Source organism: Pleuronectes platessa, chromosome 14 (assembly GCF_947347685.1).
Source record: "Pleuronectes platessa chromosome 14, fPlePla1.1, whole genome shotgun sequence".
NCBI lineage: Eukaryota > Metazoa > Chordata > Actinopteri > Pleuronectiformes > Pleuronectidae > Pleuronectes > Pleuronectes platessa.
Window position 1 is genome coordinate 19,567,235 of NC_070639.1, and position 21,763 is coordinate 19,588,997.

At 41.5% G+C, this 21,763-nt stretch overlaps 2 protein-coding genes across 3 annotated transcripts; both read right to left on the reverse strand.

Moving 5' to 3' along the window:
* Positions 1-1,558: 1,558 nt before the first annotated feature.
* Positions 1,559-4,473, reverse strand: fev (FEV transcription factor, ETS family member). The gene is made up of 3 exons (XM_053439977.1): positions 4,001-4,473; positions 3,220-3,291; positions 1,559-2,160 (listed from the first exon to the last, which is right to left on the reverse strand). Exons 1-3 carry the CDS (start codon positions 4,047-4,049, stop codon positions 1,619-1,621), a joined length of 663 nt encoding a protein of 220 aa, XP_053295952.1. The 5' UTR covers positions 4,050-4,473; the 3' UTR covers positions 1,559-1,618.
* Positions 4,474-8,479: 4,006 nt separating this feature from the next.
* cryba2b (crystallin, beta A2b) lies at positions 8,480-19,165 on the reverse strand. Of its 2 annotated transcripts, XM_053439971.1 has the most exons (5): positions 19,148-19,165; positions 10,554-10,696; positions 9,432-9,573; positions 9,051-9,193; positions 8,480-8,627 (listed from the first exon to the last, which is right to left on the reverse strand). In XM_053439971.1, exons 1-5 carry the CDS (start codon positions 19,163-19,165, stop codon positions 8,480-8,482), a joined length of 594 nt encoding a protein of 197 aa, XP_053295946.1. The 2 variants fall into 2 exon arrangements, with proteins under 2 accessions (XP_053295946.1, XP_053295947.1); XM_053439972.1 differs by lacking the exon at positions 19,148-19,165 and having other exon boundaries at positions 10,554-10,723.
* Between the last annotated feature and the right edge of the window lie 2,598 nt (positions 19,166-21,763).

The following is a 21,763-nucleotide window of genomic DNA, read 5'->3' on the forward strand; positions in this document are numbered from 1 at the left end:
CTAAGTGTCACACAGCTTTGTGCCACAGTGTGACAGGAGCTTAAATAGAATAACACACGTACGATAAAGAGAATTGACAAAAAGCAAAAAGAAAACTTAATGTTTTTATATTTACCTTTTTAAATTAAATACTCCAGTCATGAACAAACTGATGATTTGACTATTAATCCTCCAGTTCTAACTGGAGCAAAATCAAATCTCAAATGTTTTTGCTATGTGCCCCAGGACTGAGCTTGAGACTGAGAATTGTCTGTTGTGTCTGTTTTTCTTACAGTTATATCAGGTTATTACATGTAAATATAATGAATTGACGATGCAGCTGTAACGTAACAACAGAGACTGACATGACTCACTGGACGAACAAGAATAAGAATAATGCCATATTAAACGAATTGATAAATTACCTCTGTATATACACTAATTATAGACACTATATATACAATTTTTGCATTGCTTTATCATACAATCAAATTAAAGCTACACATCTGGAGGGGGTTGTTGTGCCACGTCGAAACCGTCTGTAGTATTCATGAAACGGTGGTGTTTTGGTGAAGAAGCAAAGTGTTCACTGAGGCACGATTCAGAGACACAAAGAGGCTTGATCATAACAATCTATCTTTAATCACATCATTTGTTTTTTCATTGGTACAGTTGCTCTATAGCTACAGGACGAGCTCATGACGATGGATGCACTGTAATTCACTTCAAAATCACTAGAAAGCAGCGAGAGCCTGAGCCTGTCCGCACCCGACAGTATGTACAGAGGATTCACAGTTTCTCTCACTAGTCACTCAGGTCACACAAATTACGACTCTACACCTGTGAAGGCCTTTTATTTTTATTGCAAGTGAGTGAAGTTGGATTTGTGGTCTAATGTCTGTATTAAAGAAACAAAGTATTGTGAGGTCGACTGGTTAAGATGATAATAGTGGTGGTGGGGGTGAGATTTAATTAAAGGGAAAATCATTAAGTCCAGCAAGCGTTTGGTTATTTCATGAAACCACACGATGGCGCCAGTGGTTCACAAATAGCTGGTCATTTGTCTCCCACAATCATCTGTAGAGAAAAACAGACCTGGACCTCGAAGAAGGGAAGAGCCGCAGAAAAGGAACCGAAAGGAGGAGAAGAACTAATAGAAATATAACTACCTTCTTAAATAATGCTCTGTCATTTGTTCATTTGGAAAAACTGCTCTTCAACACGAAAACATTTATTCATCCACGATTAAATTTCACAGATTGTGGAGGAAATTGGTAAATACAACACGTGGGCTGTTTATGGATAACAAAAATCAAATCAATTCATGTAGTTATTAAATTAAGGGCGCGTAAATTAGGTGCCTCTTGAATGGAATAGAATTTCTGTTGGCCCAGTTTGGCCTATATAGATTCAAATTTGTCTAATTTTCATGATTGCACACAAATGCCCAAATCAAACCTTTAAAAACAGCCCACGCGTGTCCCCTTTTTTAAAAACCAAACTGTATTTCGCCCACATCATATTTCCACCTGCAGTCTTCCTGCACACCCCCCCCCCCCCCCCCCCCTCTCTCGTTCGCCGCTGCGCGTCACACCTGCCGTCGGTATCCTTCCAGTGAGTCCAGAAGGCGCAGTAAACGTCAGTTGTAGTGGTTGTTGATGTTACTCAGGCTGTTGATGTTGTTGACGCAGCTGATGTGGGACGGGGACACGGTGCCGAAGGGCCCCGGGGGCTGCAGGTTGTGGCTGTGGTACAGGGCCGTGGTCGGGGAGCCGGGCCAGTAGGAGAAGCCCGACGGCCCCACGCCGGGAGCCATGAGGTTCAGTTTGGAGATCCCGGGGAAGGGGATCGGGGAGAAGTTGCCCTGGAACTTGTAGATGGCCTGCTCCGTGGTGGAGGGCTGGCACACCTGCGCCAGGCCGTGGAAGTCGAACTTGTACGCGTACCGCTTGCCGTGCACCTTGGTCATGATGTTCTTGTCGTAGTAGTAGCGCAGCGCACGGCTCAGCTTGTCGTAGTTCATGTTGGGTTTGCTCTTGCGCTCGCCCCAGCGCCGCGCCACCTCGTCCGGGTCGATGAGCTTGAACTCGCCGTTGGTTCCCTCCCAGGCGATGCACGACATGTTGCTGCTGTCGGAGAGCAGCTCCAGCAGGAACTGCCACAGCTGGATCTGCCCGCTGCCTGGACGAGAAATACCATATAAAACGCATCATATAACAATAGATTCAATACAAATATGTAACTTGAAAAAATTAGATAATGATTGATTTAGCACCAGTAGTATCCGTGCAAAGCAGTGAAGGATTTATATCACTTTATATCACTTTATTATCATAAGTCAATTATTAACCTGGTGATATACAGACAGTTTTTTCTCTAAACAAATATATTTATCGAATATGTGCTGCAAACATTTTAAGATTTTTGATAAATCATTTGTGACTATTTAGTACTTTAATGCGTCTAAAATTAATGAATGTTCTTGTTGTTCTCAGATGATGAATATGATGATGAATATCAACATCTTGGTATTATTCAAAATTATTTATTCACAATACCGATTGGAAATATAAGATAAGGACTGGTATCAGTGAACAGTCGTTTACATTTTGTCAAATATTTGTCTCACTCATTTATTATTTTTGATTTAAAAACATTATGAACTGCTTTTTTCCCGAGGTTAAAGCCCGTTAAGTAACTTCATCTCTGTTAGAACCCCATCACGTCGTCTGCTTAATAAATAAGTGATACTGCGCTCATTTTAAAGGTATTTAATCTTAACACACAATATCTGTTGTATTAATATTGATATATTAATATAAATTCTATTTTATTTTATCTGTATATTTGACCAATGTGTGAGAAGCAAATACTACGGCGGCTACAAAATGGGACCACGAATTCAGAAAGTGTGTGATTTTTTATGGAGCTATTACAGTAACAGAAATAAAATAAAATGAACCATTAATAGCTAAAATCGATTATGATATGTTCTGTACTATAAAAGGTGTGAACGATATTGATTTATCGGGTCTTTAGGGCCTAAGTGAGTTTTGTTGATATGACCAAATGGTTGAAGTAAAAAAATATGACTGCTGTTGGATTATTAATTTATTAGCTATTATTATTATTTTTACATTTTCAGACACAATGCCGGAGATCTGTAAGGTTCTAAATTAAATTCAATGATGAAACATAACGGTGATCCCCTCCGTGATATGCCATGATCCATTCTCTTACCTTTTTGTACTCCTGTGTTTATAGGACCCCATGATGTCCCTTTGCTTTCTTTCAACAGAGTTTCTGTTGGATCTGAAATCAAACCACACAAATCGTCATCATCACCATCAGCACCCTCCTCATCATCAGGTGCCTAATCCTTCCTGTTTATAATATATCACAATGAAGAGAAGACGCGTTCAGGAACAGGGCTGCTTTGCTGGGGAAAGAAAATAAATCCACTTGTGTCCAGATTTATTTCTAAGAATTTAATTTATTCTAATGAGCAAAAGAACTCAAATAAACTTCAAATAAAAATACTCTTTAAATCTGTTTTCAACGATATAATATTGTTGATAATAATAACAACAGCTTTCAGTCGCTGTTATAGAATAGCATGGTGTGGCTGTATAATTAACCAGCCCAGTGAAACATGATCCCCCCCCAAAAAAATAAAAAATAAAAAATTCAAAGTTAAACATCACAAAATCCCGCTTAAAGTTCAGATAAGAAAAAGTCCTAATAGTGTCCGGGCTGCGGTGAGGGACTGACGCGTGAAGCGTGTCGTCTCTGCGGGGTCCTCTGCGGTGGAGCCAGGAAACGCGTCCAGGAAAAAGGATTTCCGATTTCCGACAAAAGAGCAGACGGGCTTTCAGATTGAAGCCGAACAATGCGGGCGCCGCTGCCGCAGGGAGACGGAGCCGCGCCGCCCGCAGGACCCGCAGGTCCCGCAAGAAAGAGTTTAAAAACACCCCCCACCGCAACACGTTTCTATTCGTCTTTAAGGGACTAAATGACCAACCTGAGAGATACATGCTGAACATGAGGTTTCCTCCGCAGTCCTGTCTCATTGTGTTCACTTGTTCAGAAAGGGTTGGATTTCATTTCGTCGGCGGCGGAGGAAACGATTTTTATTAAACTTTATCTCATAACTGTGATCTGGAATAAACGCGGGTGGACAGATTGAAGTTTCCAGGCAACTGTCACTGGCCCCCATCTCTGAGACAATATTCAGACAGCAATTTCCCCTGGCGCATTGCTTTAATTAAAAGAGCAATTTACCTCTGTCAGCCCGCCTGGTGCCCACAATAAAAAAAGAGGGCCGATAGAAATTCGGCCCTTATCAATCCGCCATCACAGTTTAATAAAGTTTCCACGTTAAGATCTGAGTCTCTATGGTGAATTGAAGTGTTTGACATGGAAACCAGTTCAGATCCTCCTCACTTTTCCGCCTCTTTACCTCCTGGCAAACAACAAAGACCTATTTCATGTTGGAAAAAGAACATTTACCTGGAGACACACGCTCCAGTGCACATGAGACAACAAGAACCTTTCACCCCCCCACCCTCCACCCGTGGACCTTCTGTTTGTGGGTTTAAGGTTATATAGCCTGTATCTGAAGGCTAATGAGGTTGTAACTTTAAAACCATGGTCCCTGATGCTCACTGATCTTATCATGTCCACTCAGATTTGTCTTCTTCTGCTGTTTTTTTTTTTTTTTTTAGAAGCAATAGGCTGTGCAAACACTGTGGGGCTCTGGTCCTGTAAGTCTGGTTTGGACTGTAGATCACACAGTGGTTATAGAATCTAGTATATTCTGATATTTTAGAGGTGACAGAGGAAATCTTGCATCAAAAATTTTCAAACGTTTTATTCACGCAGTTGTTAATACTGTGGACAGTACACATGTATTACATTGATTACATTTCATTCAAATGTCTTTTATTAATAAATATCACATGAGGTCAACCCATGCAGATCGGAAGCAGCATATGATCAATCAGGCCTAGACTGTGACATTCTAAGGACTTTTATTTTGAAAACTGCTCTTTTAGGACAAAGCATTGCTGTAACACTTTTGATTAAAGTATCAAACAAAAGATATCTTTAATATATAAGCATGTAAAAAAAATTACTTGATGATAGAGGCTTGTCCATCTGTGACACTCATAACACTAAACATGGGTTAAATCCTTTTCAAATGGTCTAAAAATGAACACATTGACACTGTTATATGTGTATTTCTTGCAGTGGTATTGTGTCTTGTCCTCGTCCTGTACAGAGACATGAGAGACTCATCAACTGCAGGGACAAAAACAAAAACCTGGTTCGTGCCGCTCTGTGCAACGTAAACTCATGAATTCACTTTCAGACTTTCAAAATATGACATTACCCAACAGAAATGCATCAATTCTTAACTTTACCCTTAAATGAAAATCATGTATTGAAGCTTTCTGTGTTGACTCAACTGGAAGTAAATGGTCCTCTAATCGTTCATCATCTGAATGTCACCTGACTGAGCTCAAATATGAGCAAATACACACACACCCAGACACACACACAGTAGAAAAAAACACACTAGACCATAGGTGAGTCAGAATAAGATTGTATCAGGCTACGTATAAGTATTGGATTGGGGTTTTCCTCTCAGTCCTCAAAAGCTTACTTTGGAGGGTAAATGCAGATTAAACAATATGTTTCCCATGTTCCTTCTTCCTGAACTAAAACAAACAAATGGATTTTCCATTTGTCACGTGGCGGCGGCTCCTCGGGGGGGGGGGGGGGTTGTAGGTGTGTCTGTGGCGTCCCAGACTTGCTTTAGCTGCCTGTGTCCATGTACAAGTCGCAGGCAACTTAAAACAAGCCTCGAAAACTAGACTGTATATCCCAGCACGGAGTAGTAGATAAATACGAATACATATTTATCTGCAGTGATCAGCAGGAGGCCAGATATCCACAGGAAAAGACGAAAAAGCACAACAACACATGTCTGGGTTGATAGTTTGACCTTATTGGCATTAAGTCAGCATTAAAGGTAACTTTTACCACTCAAAAGCTGATTAGTATCCACTTAAAACATGATTTAGAAGTGTTTGATCCAGTTGCTTTACCTGGTATCAAAGTAGTTAGTAAATTAAAGCAGGAATAGATCAATAATCAATAGAGTAATAACCTACTAAAAAGCGCTGTCATCAAGATTTGGTTCCAAAATTCCTCTGTGGTCTCAAACCTACCTTGTACCTGTGCAGCCAAGGAGCCCCAGCCTGCAAGTGCGCCAGTCAAGTGTCACTCCTCAACCAGACCCGGGTGCAGCCTCTTTAATCAGGCTCCACAGGAATGTATATTTGAGAAAGGTGTGTGAGTGTGTGTGCATGGTTACACATTTATTGAAAGATCCTGGTCTTTTGGGTGTGGGACTGTGGGACGGTGCAGGCTCGTGGGTGTGTAACACGGAATCCCAGGTCCTGGACCGACAGGAGGAGTGTGTGTGCAGGTAAACACACTCCAGGATCCGGGCGCGCGACTGCAATATAAACATCAGGGTTCCACATTAGAATAAACCAACAAATGCTCAGCAACTAGAACTCATATGAGGAGCTTTAGTCATGTGCCAGGCTGCGGTGCCGAATCAAATCCTCAAAATAAATGGACCACATGTTCATTTGTAAATCAGAAGTGCCATAAATATTTGTTGTTGTTTGCATCTGAGAACTTCTCCCCTGACTAACCTGCTTCTCTTCATCTCAGCTGCATCTCCACCTTTGGGACCTGGGGTTAGGATCCATGGCTTTCACATGGCTTAGACTAATCAATGTGCTGCATCACAATATTAAAGTCATGAACTCTGCCAATGAGTCACTGTTCAATCAAGACCAAATGTGAGAAATAAATCCTGGCATCTTGAAGATGTTTTTCACAGGCCGCTTAAAGAAGTATCATCAGAGAGAAGTAAATAGTATAGGCTGGTGGTTGTGTTGCACATATTTTGAGGAAACTTTATTGTGATTATGTTAAATACTTTATGAGTATGTATTTAAGGTAATGTCTTTCATCATAGTGAGCTGTCAGACAGGCCCCTTGTTCAAACAGGAGCTAGCACAGTGCATACATCCCTAACTTTCATTGAGGATCATGCTTTGTTTTTCTTCTGGCCCATTGGGATCAAACTCAGTGGCTTTGCTCTGCTCTGAATTGTTCTAGTTTTTGTTACCACTCAGAGCGACACGACAATAAAGGCATTCTAAATTCTAAGATGCTCATGGAATAATTAAACAGTTTAAATAAAGTCGGCTGCATGTGACTCCATGAAGCAGCTGGAGGACCTTTATCAGGCCTCTGGGCTGTTTCCACAGTAAAACTACAAGCTCTTGAAAAGTCTTTCCTTCCCACATCAGGTCTCGTCCTACTATTGATAATTCTAAACCTAATTTAAAAGTGCCACATTTTTTATTTTGTTTTTGAGTCTGTCCCAAATGCTTCCGGTAATGTAAATCATTAGTTTACCTGATCTATTTTGATTTCTAATATTCAGTTTCGCTGATCCTCTCTAAGCCTTGTGTGTCTTTTCTTTTCTACAGATTTTATTTCTGGCATGGTACTTATCTTTTTATCCATGCCTGTGTTACCTTCCTGTCCCATTATTTGGCTGTAGTATTTAATACACATAAATATATAATATATTGACCTATGTGCCTTTGTTTTAATGGTCAATGCTGCACAGAGCATTTGCTACATCAACAATAAGAATTTGAATTCATTATGTCTTTAAAAGATGATTTTACTCTAAATTAGTATGTATCTATTCATTTCTTCAGTTAAAATATATATAAATGTCTTGGTTACATATAACTACCAGCCACCAAAGGTCACATGGTTTGCACACAGTCCTTGGCAGATTGTGCCCAAAACAGTCGAAGAACAAACAGTGGAAACAAATGTGATGTCTTGCTCTTGTTTATTGGAAATAAGAATACAGTCTGACAAGAACAATAATGCACATCCTAAAGCCTAACAGAGTCCACTCATTTCCATGAAGGTTCCCGATAGGCCCTAAATGTTTCTTTCAAATAAATACAAAGCATAAACCTATGTCTGATAACCGCCTGGTTCTCTGGTTGTGCGCCTGCAGTACGACTTACCGCCATTAACCGAGGAACAAACTGACAAGTTTAAAGCCAATCAGTGCAGTTTGTCTGAGCCTTATTCAGGTGGGTTGATAAAGATCATTGTGGGAATAAAAAAATAATTACGGACAGTCTCTAGTTTTTCAGAAAAGCCTTTATTTCCTATTTCAAAAACATGCTTTAGCTTGGTGGTAGAAGAACTTCGATATCCATACATGCAGAGCCACAGACTGAGGGAGAGTTAGTCCATCTACAGGTCTGTGTCAGTGGTCCGTCTGTCCGGGGGCTCAGGGAGAGGAAAGGGTTCGGGGAGAGTTTTTCAATTTCTTTTTATTCAGGCGGGGGCGGGGGGGGGGTCAGGCAGGCAGAGGGAAGGCTTAGTGCTGGATCCTGCGAATGGACTGCACCTGGTTGGTGTGGGCCTGGGTGCTGAACTCGTTGTAGTTTCTGTACTCGCCTTGGTGTCTGTCTCTCTCCAGGATGTACTGGTAGCCACGGTAACCGGGGAACTGGTAGGCCACCCAGCTGCAGGGAGAGAGAGAGAGAGGCACAAAGAGATGGGGCGAGCGATAAGGTCAGTGTGGGATTCAAACAGTCATTTATCCAATTCCATCCATTCATCCATCTTTTGTCTACAGAACAGCCGTTTAATGAATGATTTCAATAGATTCAGTCAAATTACAAGAGTGTTTACAAGAGGAGATCAGTTAGCTGGAGATGGTTTAGCCCGTCCAATCAGACTTTAAACATTTATAATTTTTATTTATCTGTATTTTCAATGTTCTCTCCATATTACTCCCAGTCAAGATAGATGGACCAGTGTCAACATGCTCTATTTGACCAGCTCCAACCATTAGCACACAGAAGAAGATTTGAAATAAGAGTGGAGATGAAATATATACGGTTACAAAATGGACCAACAAACGAAGATGAGGACGCCTGACTTACGCTCCCGAGTTGACTTTGATGGAGGGCACCTCCTTGCTGCACCAGCCCATGGCCTGTAGGGAGGGGTAGTCGTCACACATCTCGAACTTGCGGCCCTGGAAGTCCTCACACTCGTACAGGGTCACCTTGCTGTCGCTGTGGTTCTGCAGGAGGAAGAGAACAGAACACAGTTGTGATGGTGCAGCCTCTGTCAGGGGAGCTGTTGAAGTGAAGTAACTGATGTGAATATTTAGATGTAATTTGGAAGGTGAGTTGGGGAGAGATGTTGAGTGTGTGGTTCATTCATTGTCAATAAGGTAATTAAGAGGGTCTGGCTGCTTGGTCGTGTTGTGGAGGGAGTGGTAGGGAAGTGTAGAGTAGTTTGGATGAACAGGAACTTACAGCGCACTTGATGGGTCTGAAGGAAAGCATGTGCTCGGTTCTGTAGCTGCTGTTTCCACTCCAGGCCTCGTAGCGAGGGTAGTCTCCCTTCTCCAGGATAAACTGCTGGCCCTGGAACTCTGGGTACTCATAACCCACCCAACTGGAGGACAGAGATGAGGAGAGAGGTGTTACACTTACATGTGATCAGAGGACATAATGCCAGGGATATTAAACATTGAAACAAGTAAATCTACCCCTAAAACCCACAGGATTTTACGTTGAACCATTAAAAACCAGGTAATTTAAGTGCAGCTACATTGAAACTGTCAGTATTGTTAAACAATAGAGTCCAACGCCCATGAGGGAAAACAGCACGCAGCCTCTGTTGTCCCTGGGAGCACAAAGCAAACATTAGATAGCACTGCTCCTGCCTCCTCCTCCTCCTCCTCCTCTACTGCTGCTGCCGCTGCTGCTGCTGCTGCACCCAGGCCTTCTTATCTGATCGTCAGTCAGTCAGACTCTGTGGCTCACAGCCAGCAGCTGCACGCAGCCAACTCATATCACAACAGGGGTCACACTCGGGTGCATGCACATACACATGCAAAACCATAGATGCCCCAACTAGCGATGTAATTAATAATTATTTTTTTTTTTTTTCCTATTTGGCTTTGTCTTCTCGATGAATTTTTTATTAGACTTTTTCAACCACATAAAATGAGAATTCTGAAATAAATAAACAATGGGGTTTAATTACATGTTGTTGTATGTTTCTTGGTTAACCACAGATTTTAAGGAGGAATGAGTATTTTGTATATATGAGCAGGACTTCAGACCAATTTCTCGCTTTTGTTATGAAGGTGAGAAATGTTGTTTAGGATAAAAATGCTAAATCTCTACAGGGCATACTTGAAAATCTATTTTCACATTTAAAATCTGGCCTCATCCTAAACATAGATACTGTAATCACAACACACACACTTGATAATTTGCGCATAATGACCAACACACCAATAGACCAACAAAATAAGTGATCTAGAGATGAGAGTAAAGAGATTTTCACAACACAAGCATTTTAAATAAAGAGGGGATAAATACAGGAGAGGCAGGAGATCCAGAGGAGCAAGAACTATGTCAACTTACGGTCCGTTCTCGACCTTGATGGAGCGGATCTTGATGAAGCCCCTCTCCATGATGTTCTGGCACTCCAGCATGAACTCGCAGCGCTTGCCCTGGAAGTTCTCCTCCTCCCAGACTGTGATCTTGAACTGGCCCATCTGCTCCATCTGTGTAGTGTTCATGGCTGCTTCTTCTCCCTTTGTGGGTTACTCTCTGGATGAAGAAGAAGATGGAGGGTTTAAAAAAAACATTAAAGAGATGAAATCCAATTAAATAAAACCAAAAGACATGTCCTGAGTAGTTGTAGCATCAGAAATGTTGAGGAAAGTGTATTAAAAAACACATTCCTATAGAAAACCATGCTGATCGTCCTCATCCTGATGAGGAAAAATACAGGAAACAAGACTTCTGATCCAATAAGCTTATTCCAGTGTCTATAAATATCTTCAATCTTTGTATTTTAGCATCAAGAAAAAAGATAAATAACATAAATAACATAAAATTCATCCTACTGTATTTCTGTTAACAGAAGGCCTATGTTATTGCTCCTTTACTAGACAGACACCTCAGTTAAGGCCTCTTGCTCCAAGGTGTCACAATAGAAGTGAAAAATTCCACACATTCATCATTTTTTCCATTTCTCCACCGCACAGGGTTTCTCTCTGTTTCAGTCGAGCAGATTCTGTCAAACCCAACCTTGCCTGTAAATTACACCTCGTAACTGAATGGTAGCGGCTGCACAGAAAACAAATCTCACAACAGCAAACTGCCACAGCTAGAAAAGCACGAAAAGCACAATCGGAAGTCTCTAATTTTCACAAGGTTCCATTTCTAAAAAGAGTTTCAAACCATCCTCCGTCAAGCCTTTTTAGATTTTTAAAGTTAAAACTGTTTGCACGATGTTAATAGGCCAGACCCAAGCATACCAATGAGGCATCGTCTCAAAAATAGTAGCTATAAGCCATGTTTTTTTACTCTCAACAAATCAAGCCTCATTTAAAGGTCGTCCACAGAAGTCTACATATTAAATACACAATGTGCAGCAGCCTCTCTGTGGTTGTGGGGCTCCACCCACAGAGCTGTGCCCCTGAGGCAGTGTGTTGATATACTTACAGACAGTACTGAGGTGGGACAGAGCCGGTATAATCAATGTCGGGGGAGAGACCCTCACCCTCGTTTTTATAGGGCCGGGCCCCCTGGACCCACGCCACTCCATTTGCCCGTCAGCCTTGCACACTCAGCAGCTGACCGGCCCAGCTGAATGGGCAGCATTAGCCTGGCGCTTTGTGGAGGCTCCAATGCACCATTGTCCTCAGAGCCCCAAACTGACTTAGTCATCAATATGGCAGCCGTGCTCAGTGGCAACCTGACCCAGGACTATACAATAGCAACGCACTGACACAACAGTTTGATTGGTGTGGCAGGATAATAGACACATTCTGGGAGCTGATCCCCTCGCTCACTCTCTCTCTCCCTGGGCTGTTGGTAAACTGGATCCTGACCTGGAGGTGGGAGAAGGCCCAAAACCATTTGCTGATATTAAGGGGCATCCTTTTCATTTCTTTTTTTCTCAGTGGTTGATCTTGAAGGAGTCAGTAGGATGAAGTGCTGTAGTAGAATATTCAGTGGTTGTAGTAGCTAATGACTAACTGGGAAACTTTTAAAATCATTTATGTCCCCACACCTCTGGCTACTCTACAGAAATATGGAGCATCAGCATCCAAATGGGAGCAAAGACCTTGGTTTGCTCTGTAGCTTTGGTCACTCATTCTTCCTACGACATCAGTACTCTAGTATATTAGAAACATTAAGATGTATTTATATGTGGAAGGATCTAGCAGAATAACCATCAGATTTGAATATAAATAGATTTTTAAGATAGGAAATCAACCAAAACTGGATGGAAAGACAATCCATATATTTTTCTACTGAGTCCTATGTAATTTTTTGATCGTATAACTTAAATAGTTAGAACCTATGCCGCTTCGAAGAGGACAAATAACAATCCATTCATCCATTATCTTATTATCATCATGCTGGAGCCCATCCCAGCTGACACTGGGTGAGAGGTGGGAAACACCCAGGACAGGTCATCAGTCCATCGAAGGGCTGCAAATAATATAAAGAAGTTCAATAATGCACAGTGTTAGTCACCTGATTAACAGACCTGTAATTATAGAAGCCACTCCAGGCTCCAGCGTTTGGGTTTTAAATGTTATTGACAGTGATTCCAGTTCTGTTTGATTATAGATTTTCCTTTGTTACATGTTTGGAAACAATGGCTGAGAACGGTTCATTATCATGTTTCAAATCCTACTCACAATCATGTGTTGTGTCTTTTGTTTGCTTATTCTCTTTCTGTTATTTGTTTCTGAGTCTTTGTGTGAAGCCTAAATGAAAACACTAATTCTGTTTTCATTTCTATAATAAATATAATATATAATAAAATAGTCATTATAAAACACATAATCGAATTGTCTAAACAAAAAATTATAATCGTACATATGAGGGTTAGTGAGCACTGTCAATATACTCCATCTCTATTGCTCTAGAAAACAATTAAACTATTAGTTCTGGAGTGAAATTAATTAAAAGGAGCTTTTCCATGTCCTGTTTAGTTCTGACTCTGTTATTTCCTCTTGCATCTTTTATGAGTTTTCACTACATCAGTGTTTAAACAATATCTGTGATGTCGAGTCGAGCAATAAACGCTGCACATCAGTGACTCACTTTCCTTCATCATTGGTGACATCTAGTGGCGAAGGTATGTATTACACTCCCGATGGCAGAGGCCTGTAAATAAGTGTGTTAACATTTAATTCACTTCACTTTCACTCACTAACCCGTTGCTCTGACTTGCCGAGGATTGAAACTAACATTCAGATACAAATTAACACAAAATGTAAGAGGGGCATTGTGTATAATATTTGTATGTGTGTGTGTGTGTGGGGGTGGGGGGGGGGGGGGATTGAGGGCTCTCACCTGTGGGCATGTGTGAGCTGTTTGCTCTTCTGTATCCCATTCATTGTCCTTCCCTTTGTGTGTGTGTGTGTGTGTGTGTGTGTGTGTGTGTGTGTGTGTGTGTGTGTGTGCCTGTGTGCGTGTGTGTGCATGTCTACATGTGTGTTTGTGTGTGTGTGTGTGTGTCGTCAACCTGCCTGTCCTCAGAGCAGGTGATGGGCAGGTGAGACAACATGCGCATAAAGACCCAGATGTCGTATTAGTGTGTGTTCATGCTCCAATACCTGAGCGACCAAGTTTGTACATGTGCAGCACATACAAATAGGTAAGTGTGTGTACATGTAGTCATGTGTGTGTGAGTGTACATGTATGTTTCTTTGTGTGTGAGTGTGTGGCTTTGAAATTATTTCCTATTTCTTCAGCAAGTCTGATAAGAAGCTGATGATTATGACTCCTACACAGACACACACACACACACACACACACACACACACACACACACACACACACACACACACACACACTCCATGCACACCCTATTTCCCTGTTAAATACAGCCTGGGGAGATTTGCATGTGTCAGGTAAACTGAACTTGTACAAAGATAGTTCAGTCCTGCTTTGAATCCTTATCTGGCTGTTTGAAGAAAAAATAATCCATTCATCTCTTCTCACTGCTCATGTTATGATTCAAATACTTGACATTTGAACCATCAAGTCCATTTTTAAGCTTTAACCCCTGGAGACACACCTGCCATGAAATCTTCTTCAGCTCAGGTTTTAGAAGTCAGTCACTGCCGGGATGACAAATAAAGTATAAAAGTTAAACAGGTGAATACTGTCGCTATGCGTGGAGAGTATCAGCTAACACGAAGATGGAGTTTATCAGACACCTTGGGGAGTAGCTGCAGTGTGATCAGGAGTTAAGCCTGCTTCTTTTATTGGAGGTCGTGTACCAGCCTCAGGACATTAGATCATGTTCATATGCATGTGAATACAGAATGTTATTGGTGAATTACAGTTTTAAGTGAGTTTCACGAAAGAAAATATTAATCCTGAGGACGATCTGGTGTGCAGAGAAATGAGTCTGTTCTTTTCATCCCTGAAGATTAATAACCTTCCTTTTCAACGGAACTGTAACGATAGCAGCTGGACCCGAGTTTGAAAATACAGCTCAATGTTTCAACAAAACTTTTTGCTTCTATTTTTATGGAATGATGATTTGTCTGTTCCTTAGATAAAGCGGTTAAAATGCAAAGTAAAATCATAAAAGAAGCAATTTTCCTTACGTCTCGATGCATATAAAGCATGGAGCTGATGGAGGATTGGGTAAAATGACACATATTTGATATTATATATTTGGTTATTGTATAAATAGGTTGCAGTGCAGGACGGGTGCGAACAACACTGCACAGAGAGCCTTGTTTTCTGGGTCAGCCAGAGTCATTTGAATAGTCAGTGACTGCACCTGGACACACACACAAACACACACAACATAAATACACGTCCACCGACACACACTGAATAAATGCCCTCCTTCAGGTGGAAGATTGCCATGGCGACTAATCCAGGTAAGGATGATGCAAGCAGGTCTTGTGCTCGGACCACCCCCCCCCCCCCCCCCCCCCCCCCCGATCCCAGCGCCCACTCACAGGCAGCTGGATTCACCTCCATGAAACAAAGAGAGGGGGAAATGTGGATTATTGCTAGTTTTCTATGCTTACATCTTCGACTGGTGAAGACACAAACACACACAAACACACACACACACACACACACTACAGTTTGGGGATGTAGGGGGTGTTCTGAATAACAGGGAAGTCCCCAAACGGAGAACTTTGAGTGTTTAAGTCCTGAATTTTACAACTTTTACCAGTAACACTCAGTGAAACATCAGAGAGTCAGAGAGCAAAGGAAAAAGAGTTGAGCCAACCAGGAGTGAGAGCAGGCCTCTGCCATTTGCATGAGTCTTCATTATCAGTAACTGTCAGAGGAAACAGCACATAGCCTACAGGCAGCACAGACACACACACACACACACACACACACACACACACACACACAGACACTCGCGCACCCTCTGGGAAACACTTGCTCCACCATTTACAGCGAACAGTTTGGCAGGCACCACAAATGTAATCATCTTCCCTGCTGCACGGACACAAAGTGCGCTCTTAATGATGCTGATACAGTACGGCCCTGCACAGCAGACCTCAGATAGGGTCACGGCTGGGGCAAATGGGAAGAGGCCAGGTTTGTACATACACCCCCCCCCCCCCCCCCTCCTCCTGTCGGTGCTTCTCTTGTTTCTTAAACGTTTTACTCAACAGATGAAAAAACAGGAGAACAGTCAAGAACAGCTCCAGAGGATGGAACACTCTTCAGGGATAAACACACAGCCAATAGATAGAGCAGTAAAATTATAATATGATGAAAACTGAATTGACAATATTAAGTAAATAGAATATTACATAAGAGTTTCTGGTGCATAATATGTGCTTTAAAACAATCCCCATTATATTTGATCTCGTTATGGCCGTGTCTCGTGTTTGCATTGAAAAGCCTTTACTGGACAGAATTCAGTTTGGATCAGTTTGGGTTCTCCCACCTGCTCCATGTGAGTCAAACATGACTCGGTGATTCAAACCGTCTCCTGAAACCAACGTCCTCATTCAGACCCTTTCTTTCACTGACACAGGTGAAAAAAGCAGGTGCTTAAGCCTCCACGTTGAATCCTGAACAAATAGTGCTGCTCCTGGAGCTGCATGGAAGGGAGGGTGCAGCAGCAGGACCAGTCGGGACAGTCGGCTCAAACTGGAGCGAGGTAACCAGGATACTAAGGAGCGTGAGGTTTCCTCTCCTCTGGCTTTTAACAAATATTGACTGGAGCTTCCAGCAGAGGCAAATAGGCTCTCAGGTAAAGAGAGACATGCAGGACCGGCTTTGTCATAATGTCTTTTGTGAGGTGATGATGCCTACATGAGATGTTTTATTGAAAGAAAAGAATGAGTGGAGGGAACGTGAAGGGCTTTGTCTGCACAGGGCAGCAAGAGGTGAAGAAGAAATGTGAATCAAATTTCAGCCTGATCAAGACTTATCTCACTGGCAGGAGGACATGCTTCACTACAGGGCAACATAATTACCTTCCATGTTTTTTGCTATCACAGTTTCAAAAACATCCAAATACCACAAAGGCGCCATTCATAAATATTTTTAATTGCATAATATAACGGGTTTGAGACACATTTCCACTTCAAAGGATTCAAAGGAAGATATTAAATTGGATATCTCATTGAATGAATGAAAAACACAAAAAAAGAAAGTGAGGATATTCAAACAAAGGGTGTATTTATTGTGTTTTGGCACTTTGTGTGTTACACTGCATGTCATTGTCATGTTTCTGTAGGATGTGTAGGTGAAACTGTGTGAAGGTGAATTAGTTTGACCATTTGAAAACAAATTAAAATAGGTACGTTTATTTTAGTAAGGTATGAAAACATAAACCCTCATCGGCTGGTGGATAAAGAGAAAAAGACATGAGTGTAAACACAAATCAGAAAATTTAAAGACACATGTGATCGTTAACATATGAAACAATCAGAGTAATGGATGGTAAAAGCACGACGGCTGAATATTACATCTGAAATGACAGATGGCACATATCAGATGTCTGCTGTGTGCTTAATGTTTAGTTAATGATTAACATGAAGTCCCATTAAGCCCATCGCTCTGCCCCCCCCCCCCGGTGCTCGCCTGCAGCCTCAGCTCATGACGTAGGAGCTGGACAGTAATGAATAGGCCCCCAGTGGAAAATTCACAGTGTCATCATGAATGTGCCAATGGGGGAAAAATGATTAGCCAAAAGGGAGATGCAGGTTATCACCCATGTACCGTTGTAAATGTCAGTCTCCTCAGCAGCCTGTGTACGATATATGACATCGTCCAGGTGCAGTTCAAATAGACACACGGAATAAAACCTGACAGACAGACCTTCACTTGGACGCTTTCCCAACGACAGTTACTGGTTTGTCAGTGGTGATGGTGTCACTGGTGAGCTGAGCAGACAGGTTTTTCAAAACAGACATAAGGATTCATGTGTGGCTCACTTTATATATACGTTTCAGACAAAAATCAAAAATAAAATACATGTTGGACTGAAGCTGAAAACCTCCTGCCTTGATAACATCTCTGAATTCACCTGCTTTGTTCTTTCTTTACTACTAATAATTTCATAATCCACACGCAATATTCAAAAGGAATCTACTCAAAGTAACGTTTTTTTAAAAGATCAAAAGTTTGAATTGTGTTTCTTTCCCTGCAGGTGAATGATTGTGACTGATTGTGGGTCAACGGCTGCCAGGTCCTTCTGTGGAGCACTGCATGAAGCCACCTGTATGCAAATAAGGCCACCTCAGTGAAATGTTCCACACCACCTGGAGCTTCCGTCACTGACACTGTGCTGTTGCTGAGTTGTCTTACATGGAGCAGACTTCACCGCTCGTGTACTCTCTTAAAAAATGTGTTCGAAGATTTTAGTTCACCTGTTTCACCAGTGATTAAGAATTTGGATCACTGGTGTTGGCTGCAGCATCTGGCCTCACCTATCAGACGCCCTTCATTTAAATACACTCAAAAACCAGTGAGAACAAAGACCATCAAACTTTCTTTCCTCCATCCTTTGTATATAAATTAAGGCTGGACGGTGCTTTAAGACCAGTGATCGTCTCCCAAGGACCAAAACCATCCTTGCGCTTTTTTTCCAGTTGCCAACCCGTACCTGCGTAACGCGAGCCGAACGAACAAAACTCCATCTTCAGGTATTGTACGTGAGGCTCAACGTGAAGCAAATACAGACATGGGGAAAAAAAGTCACAGAGGGTGAGACGAGGGTCCTGGAGACGGAGAGGGAGGGAGAGATGTGTCCCAGCGCGTAACAGCTGGTTCCTCCTGGCGTCAGGGAACCTTCGGGAGGAAGATTCAGAAAAGTTAGGACAAGTCAAAGTAAAGACAGCGACTCCGAGGGGAAGACGAATTTAACTTACCTTGAGAGGATGCACAGATATAGAAAAGGTCAACGCGCGCAACCTTGGTCAGGTTTGGATCAGCTTTTACGCGCACTGAATGTGTGCTGCGTGTGACAGGTATACACCTTTTATACCTCTACATGCTCCCTCTCTCTCTCTCTCTCTCTCTCTCTCTCTCTCTCTCTCTCTCTCTCTCTCTCTCTCTCTCTCTCTCTACCCCCCTCTCTTTCTCTCTCTCACTCTCTCTGTATCCACCCCTCCTACATGAAAACAGGGGGGGAGAGAGTGGAGAGTGGATCCTCAGGGCGCGCACAGACACCTGTCGCACGGTGCGTTGCTCTGATCCAATATTGACATAGAGGGGGGAGGGTGCGTGTGTGTGTGTGTGTGTGTGTGTGTGTGTGTGTGTGTGTGTGTGTGTTGGAGAAGCACTCTCTCCCTCTCTCGCCACACACACACACAGAGACACACACACACACACGACTTTAAATGTTTCTCACCAGCCCCTTACCTCCATCCAAAGCGCCATCCCTCCTCCTCTCCTGTGCCAGGCAACGTGTCTGACCTTTGTGCCTGTGAGGGGGAAAAAGCCTCATCGTAACGTAGCTACCTGTCGACTCCATTTGTCCCATTCACCTCCTGCTGGGGCATCATTTCCATATCATCTACCTTGCAAATGACTGCGCTGCTGGGAGGCTCTGGCTCACCCTGCCTGCCCAACAACTCTTTTAGGGGGTCAAGCTATGGAATGATGTGGAGGGGAAATAATTGACGTTAAAACTTACTGGAGGAAAAAATCAGTCTTGAGAAAAAACTGACCTATTCTGTTATTTAAAAAATAAAATATAACGTTTTTTTGGTTGAGAGCGAGACTTGTGTTTAAAAAAAAATAAGGATAATATACATGACTTTTATTATATGTCTCAGATTTATGTTTTTAATGATTATCTTAAATTTAAAAGGATCATTCCTCCAAATTAACGTCGGTTCATAAGCTGTGTGAGTAACTCTCTTTGTCTCTCATTGTCTTTTGTGACTGTGGAGGAACTTGATTCAAGTATGGGAAATGTTATAAAGTTTTTTTTTTTTTTTATTATTTAAATGACAGAAACCCTTTACTTAAAAACAAAACTCAGAGCTTGAAAAAAATTTAAGCATTTCCCAGGGAGAGGAGGGCTAAAGATCAGAGATGCATCATGGGAAATGTAGGATCCTGCTTTTGAAGCTTGAATAAAAATTAGAAAAGATCCTCCTTTAGTTTGGCCTTTTTTTTAATCTGCCTCATAATCTTACAGCAGTACAATGAGAGAAAAAATTAATGAAGATAGAATATGAAGACAATCACTAGAATACAATTGTTTTTACTTTACAAACCCATGTCAAATGTACAAAAATGTATTATATGTTATATAAATTAAATAGTTGTCTATAATAGTTTTAGCAAGGTTTAGAGATGTAAATAAGGATATAATTGGATTTAATACAAATGTGCATTATTTCACAATTCATAACAGATAAATCAAAACCAATAAAACGTCTGAGAAAACTGGAATATTCATTTCAACCATGTCACCCAATCTTTCAGAAATACACAAACAGAGCCTCAAGATTCAAATGAACAGTATTTGTACACTTAAACTAGTTAATAATTTTATGATTCCTTCAAACCGGAATTTTAGTTTAGTTATTTTTTAAGTCAGGTGAAATCATGAAGAGATCTCTTCACTTATCCTCCACAGCTCAGCTCGGCCATTTATCCAGTATCCAGACCTTCTGTACATGGTGTTAAGTACGATGCACGATTGACAGGTGAGCATCATTTATAATTAAATATAAAACAATGTTGAAACAAGACGGTTTTATTGAGTTCATTATACAAAAAAAGTCACTGCATCTTCTTTTAGGAAACTTAGTGGCACGAAAAACCCAAATCTATAAACCTCTGTAAGAGAGGAAACTTCCTATTTATCCATTGAATAAAGCAGAAAACCACAAACCGTTTTCACTGCATTCACATTAGGTCTAAATTCACAACAGTTGCAGCCTCAGGTCTCAGTTTGCAAAGTCTTTCCAAGGGGGAGGAGTCAAAGTGGAGGCAGTTCTTTCCTGTTTATCAACTTGTCTTTTGGGAGAGAGTAAATAACCAGTGGGCAAACTCCTTCCACACTTTGTCCTGTCAGCTGCCTGATCTGTGAGTCACCTGAGAAAAAGTAACTGCCTTAACTAAAACTTATTTTACTGAGCAGCGTGGACGGCAGTGGAGTTAATCGTGTCAGTTATGAATCTGGCTCCAGTCAGATTTCTCCTGTTTTGGGATTCACAGTAATCAGAGGGAATAAACCTGATCATACAGACAATAATCACAACTGATGGAAAAGGCTGAACTCATCAAGGTTCCGTCATGTTCTCGACAGCATAAACAACACGCCATCATTTCTGTTGTTGACCTATAAAATTCATAACTATTTTCAAAAAAGTATTAAGTCAAGATTACAGTTTGTTATTGAAAACCCCGGCATCCATTACAGAAACACGCTCAAGCCATTTAAATCAACTTAATACTGATGAGCTCGAGATGAAAATGAGACAGATTTGTGTCTGTGATGTGGAAAATACAGCTTCAGCAACTCCAAAGCACAAAAGATGCTCGATTGTTTTCTATAAAAAAAAAACAAAGCCCCAAATATCAACGGAAATATTATACAACCATTAACAGGCATTTCCCATACACACCCGTATTTGATCTACCAAAACTTAGTGTAGTATTTCAGCAATTCTACACAGAGTAGACACAGGGCCGATCTAATTAATAAGATAAAAAGTAATTAAAACACATTTTATCCTCAAATTGAAGCATTTTGCTGAATCTGGATTGTTCCCTCAGCTGATCAGAGGTCAGGTCTGGTTTTGCGAGGGATGGAATTGGAGGGAATCAGAACAACACATGTGTAAAGCAGCTTATTTAAAGGACAGGATGGAAGGACAGCATATTTAACAGTAACACGTCTGATCTCAAACATCTACATCTGTTTGTGTAGGAACAGTTTATTTTGCATTTAAATGAAAGTGTACATGCTTGCTTCTAGGGAAACAAGCATTTGCACCCTGCTCTATGTGGACTATGTAAAAAAACAAACACTCCCAGGTCATCTGCATAGCTAATTATTAGAGTTGTTATTGAGTTTTACAAGAGGCGTAATGACAACACTACTCCCGAGCTCCTATTGGCCGCTTGGACCCAGTCGCTTTGTG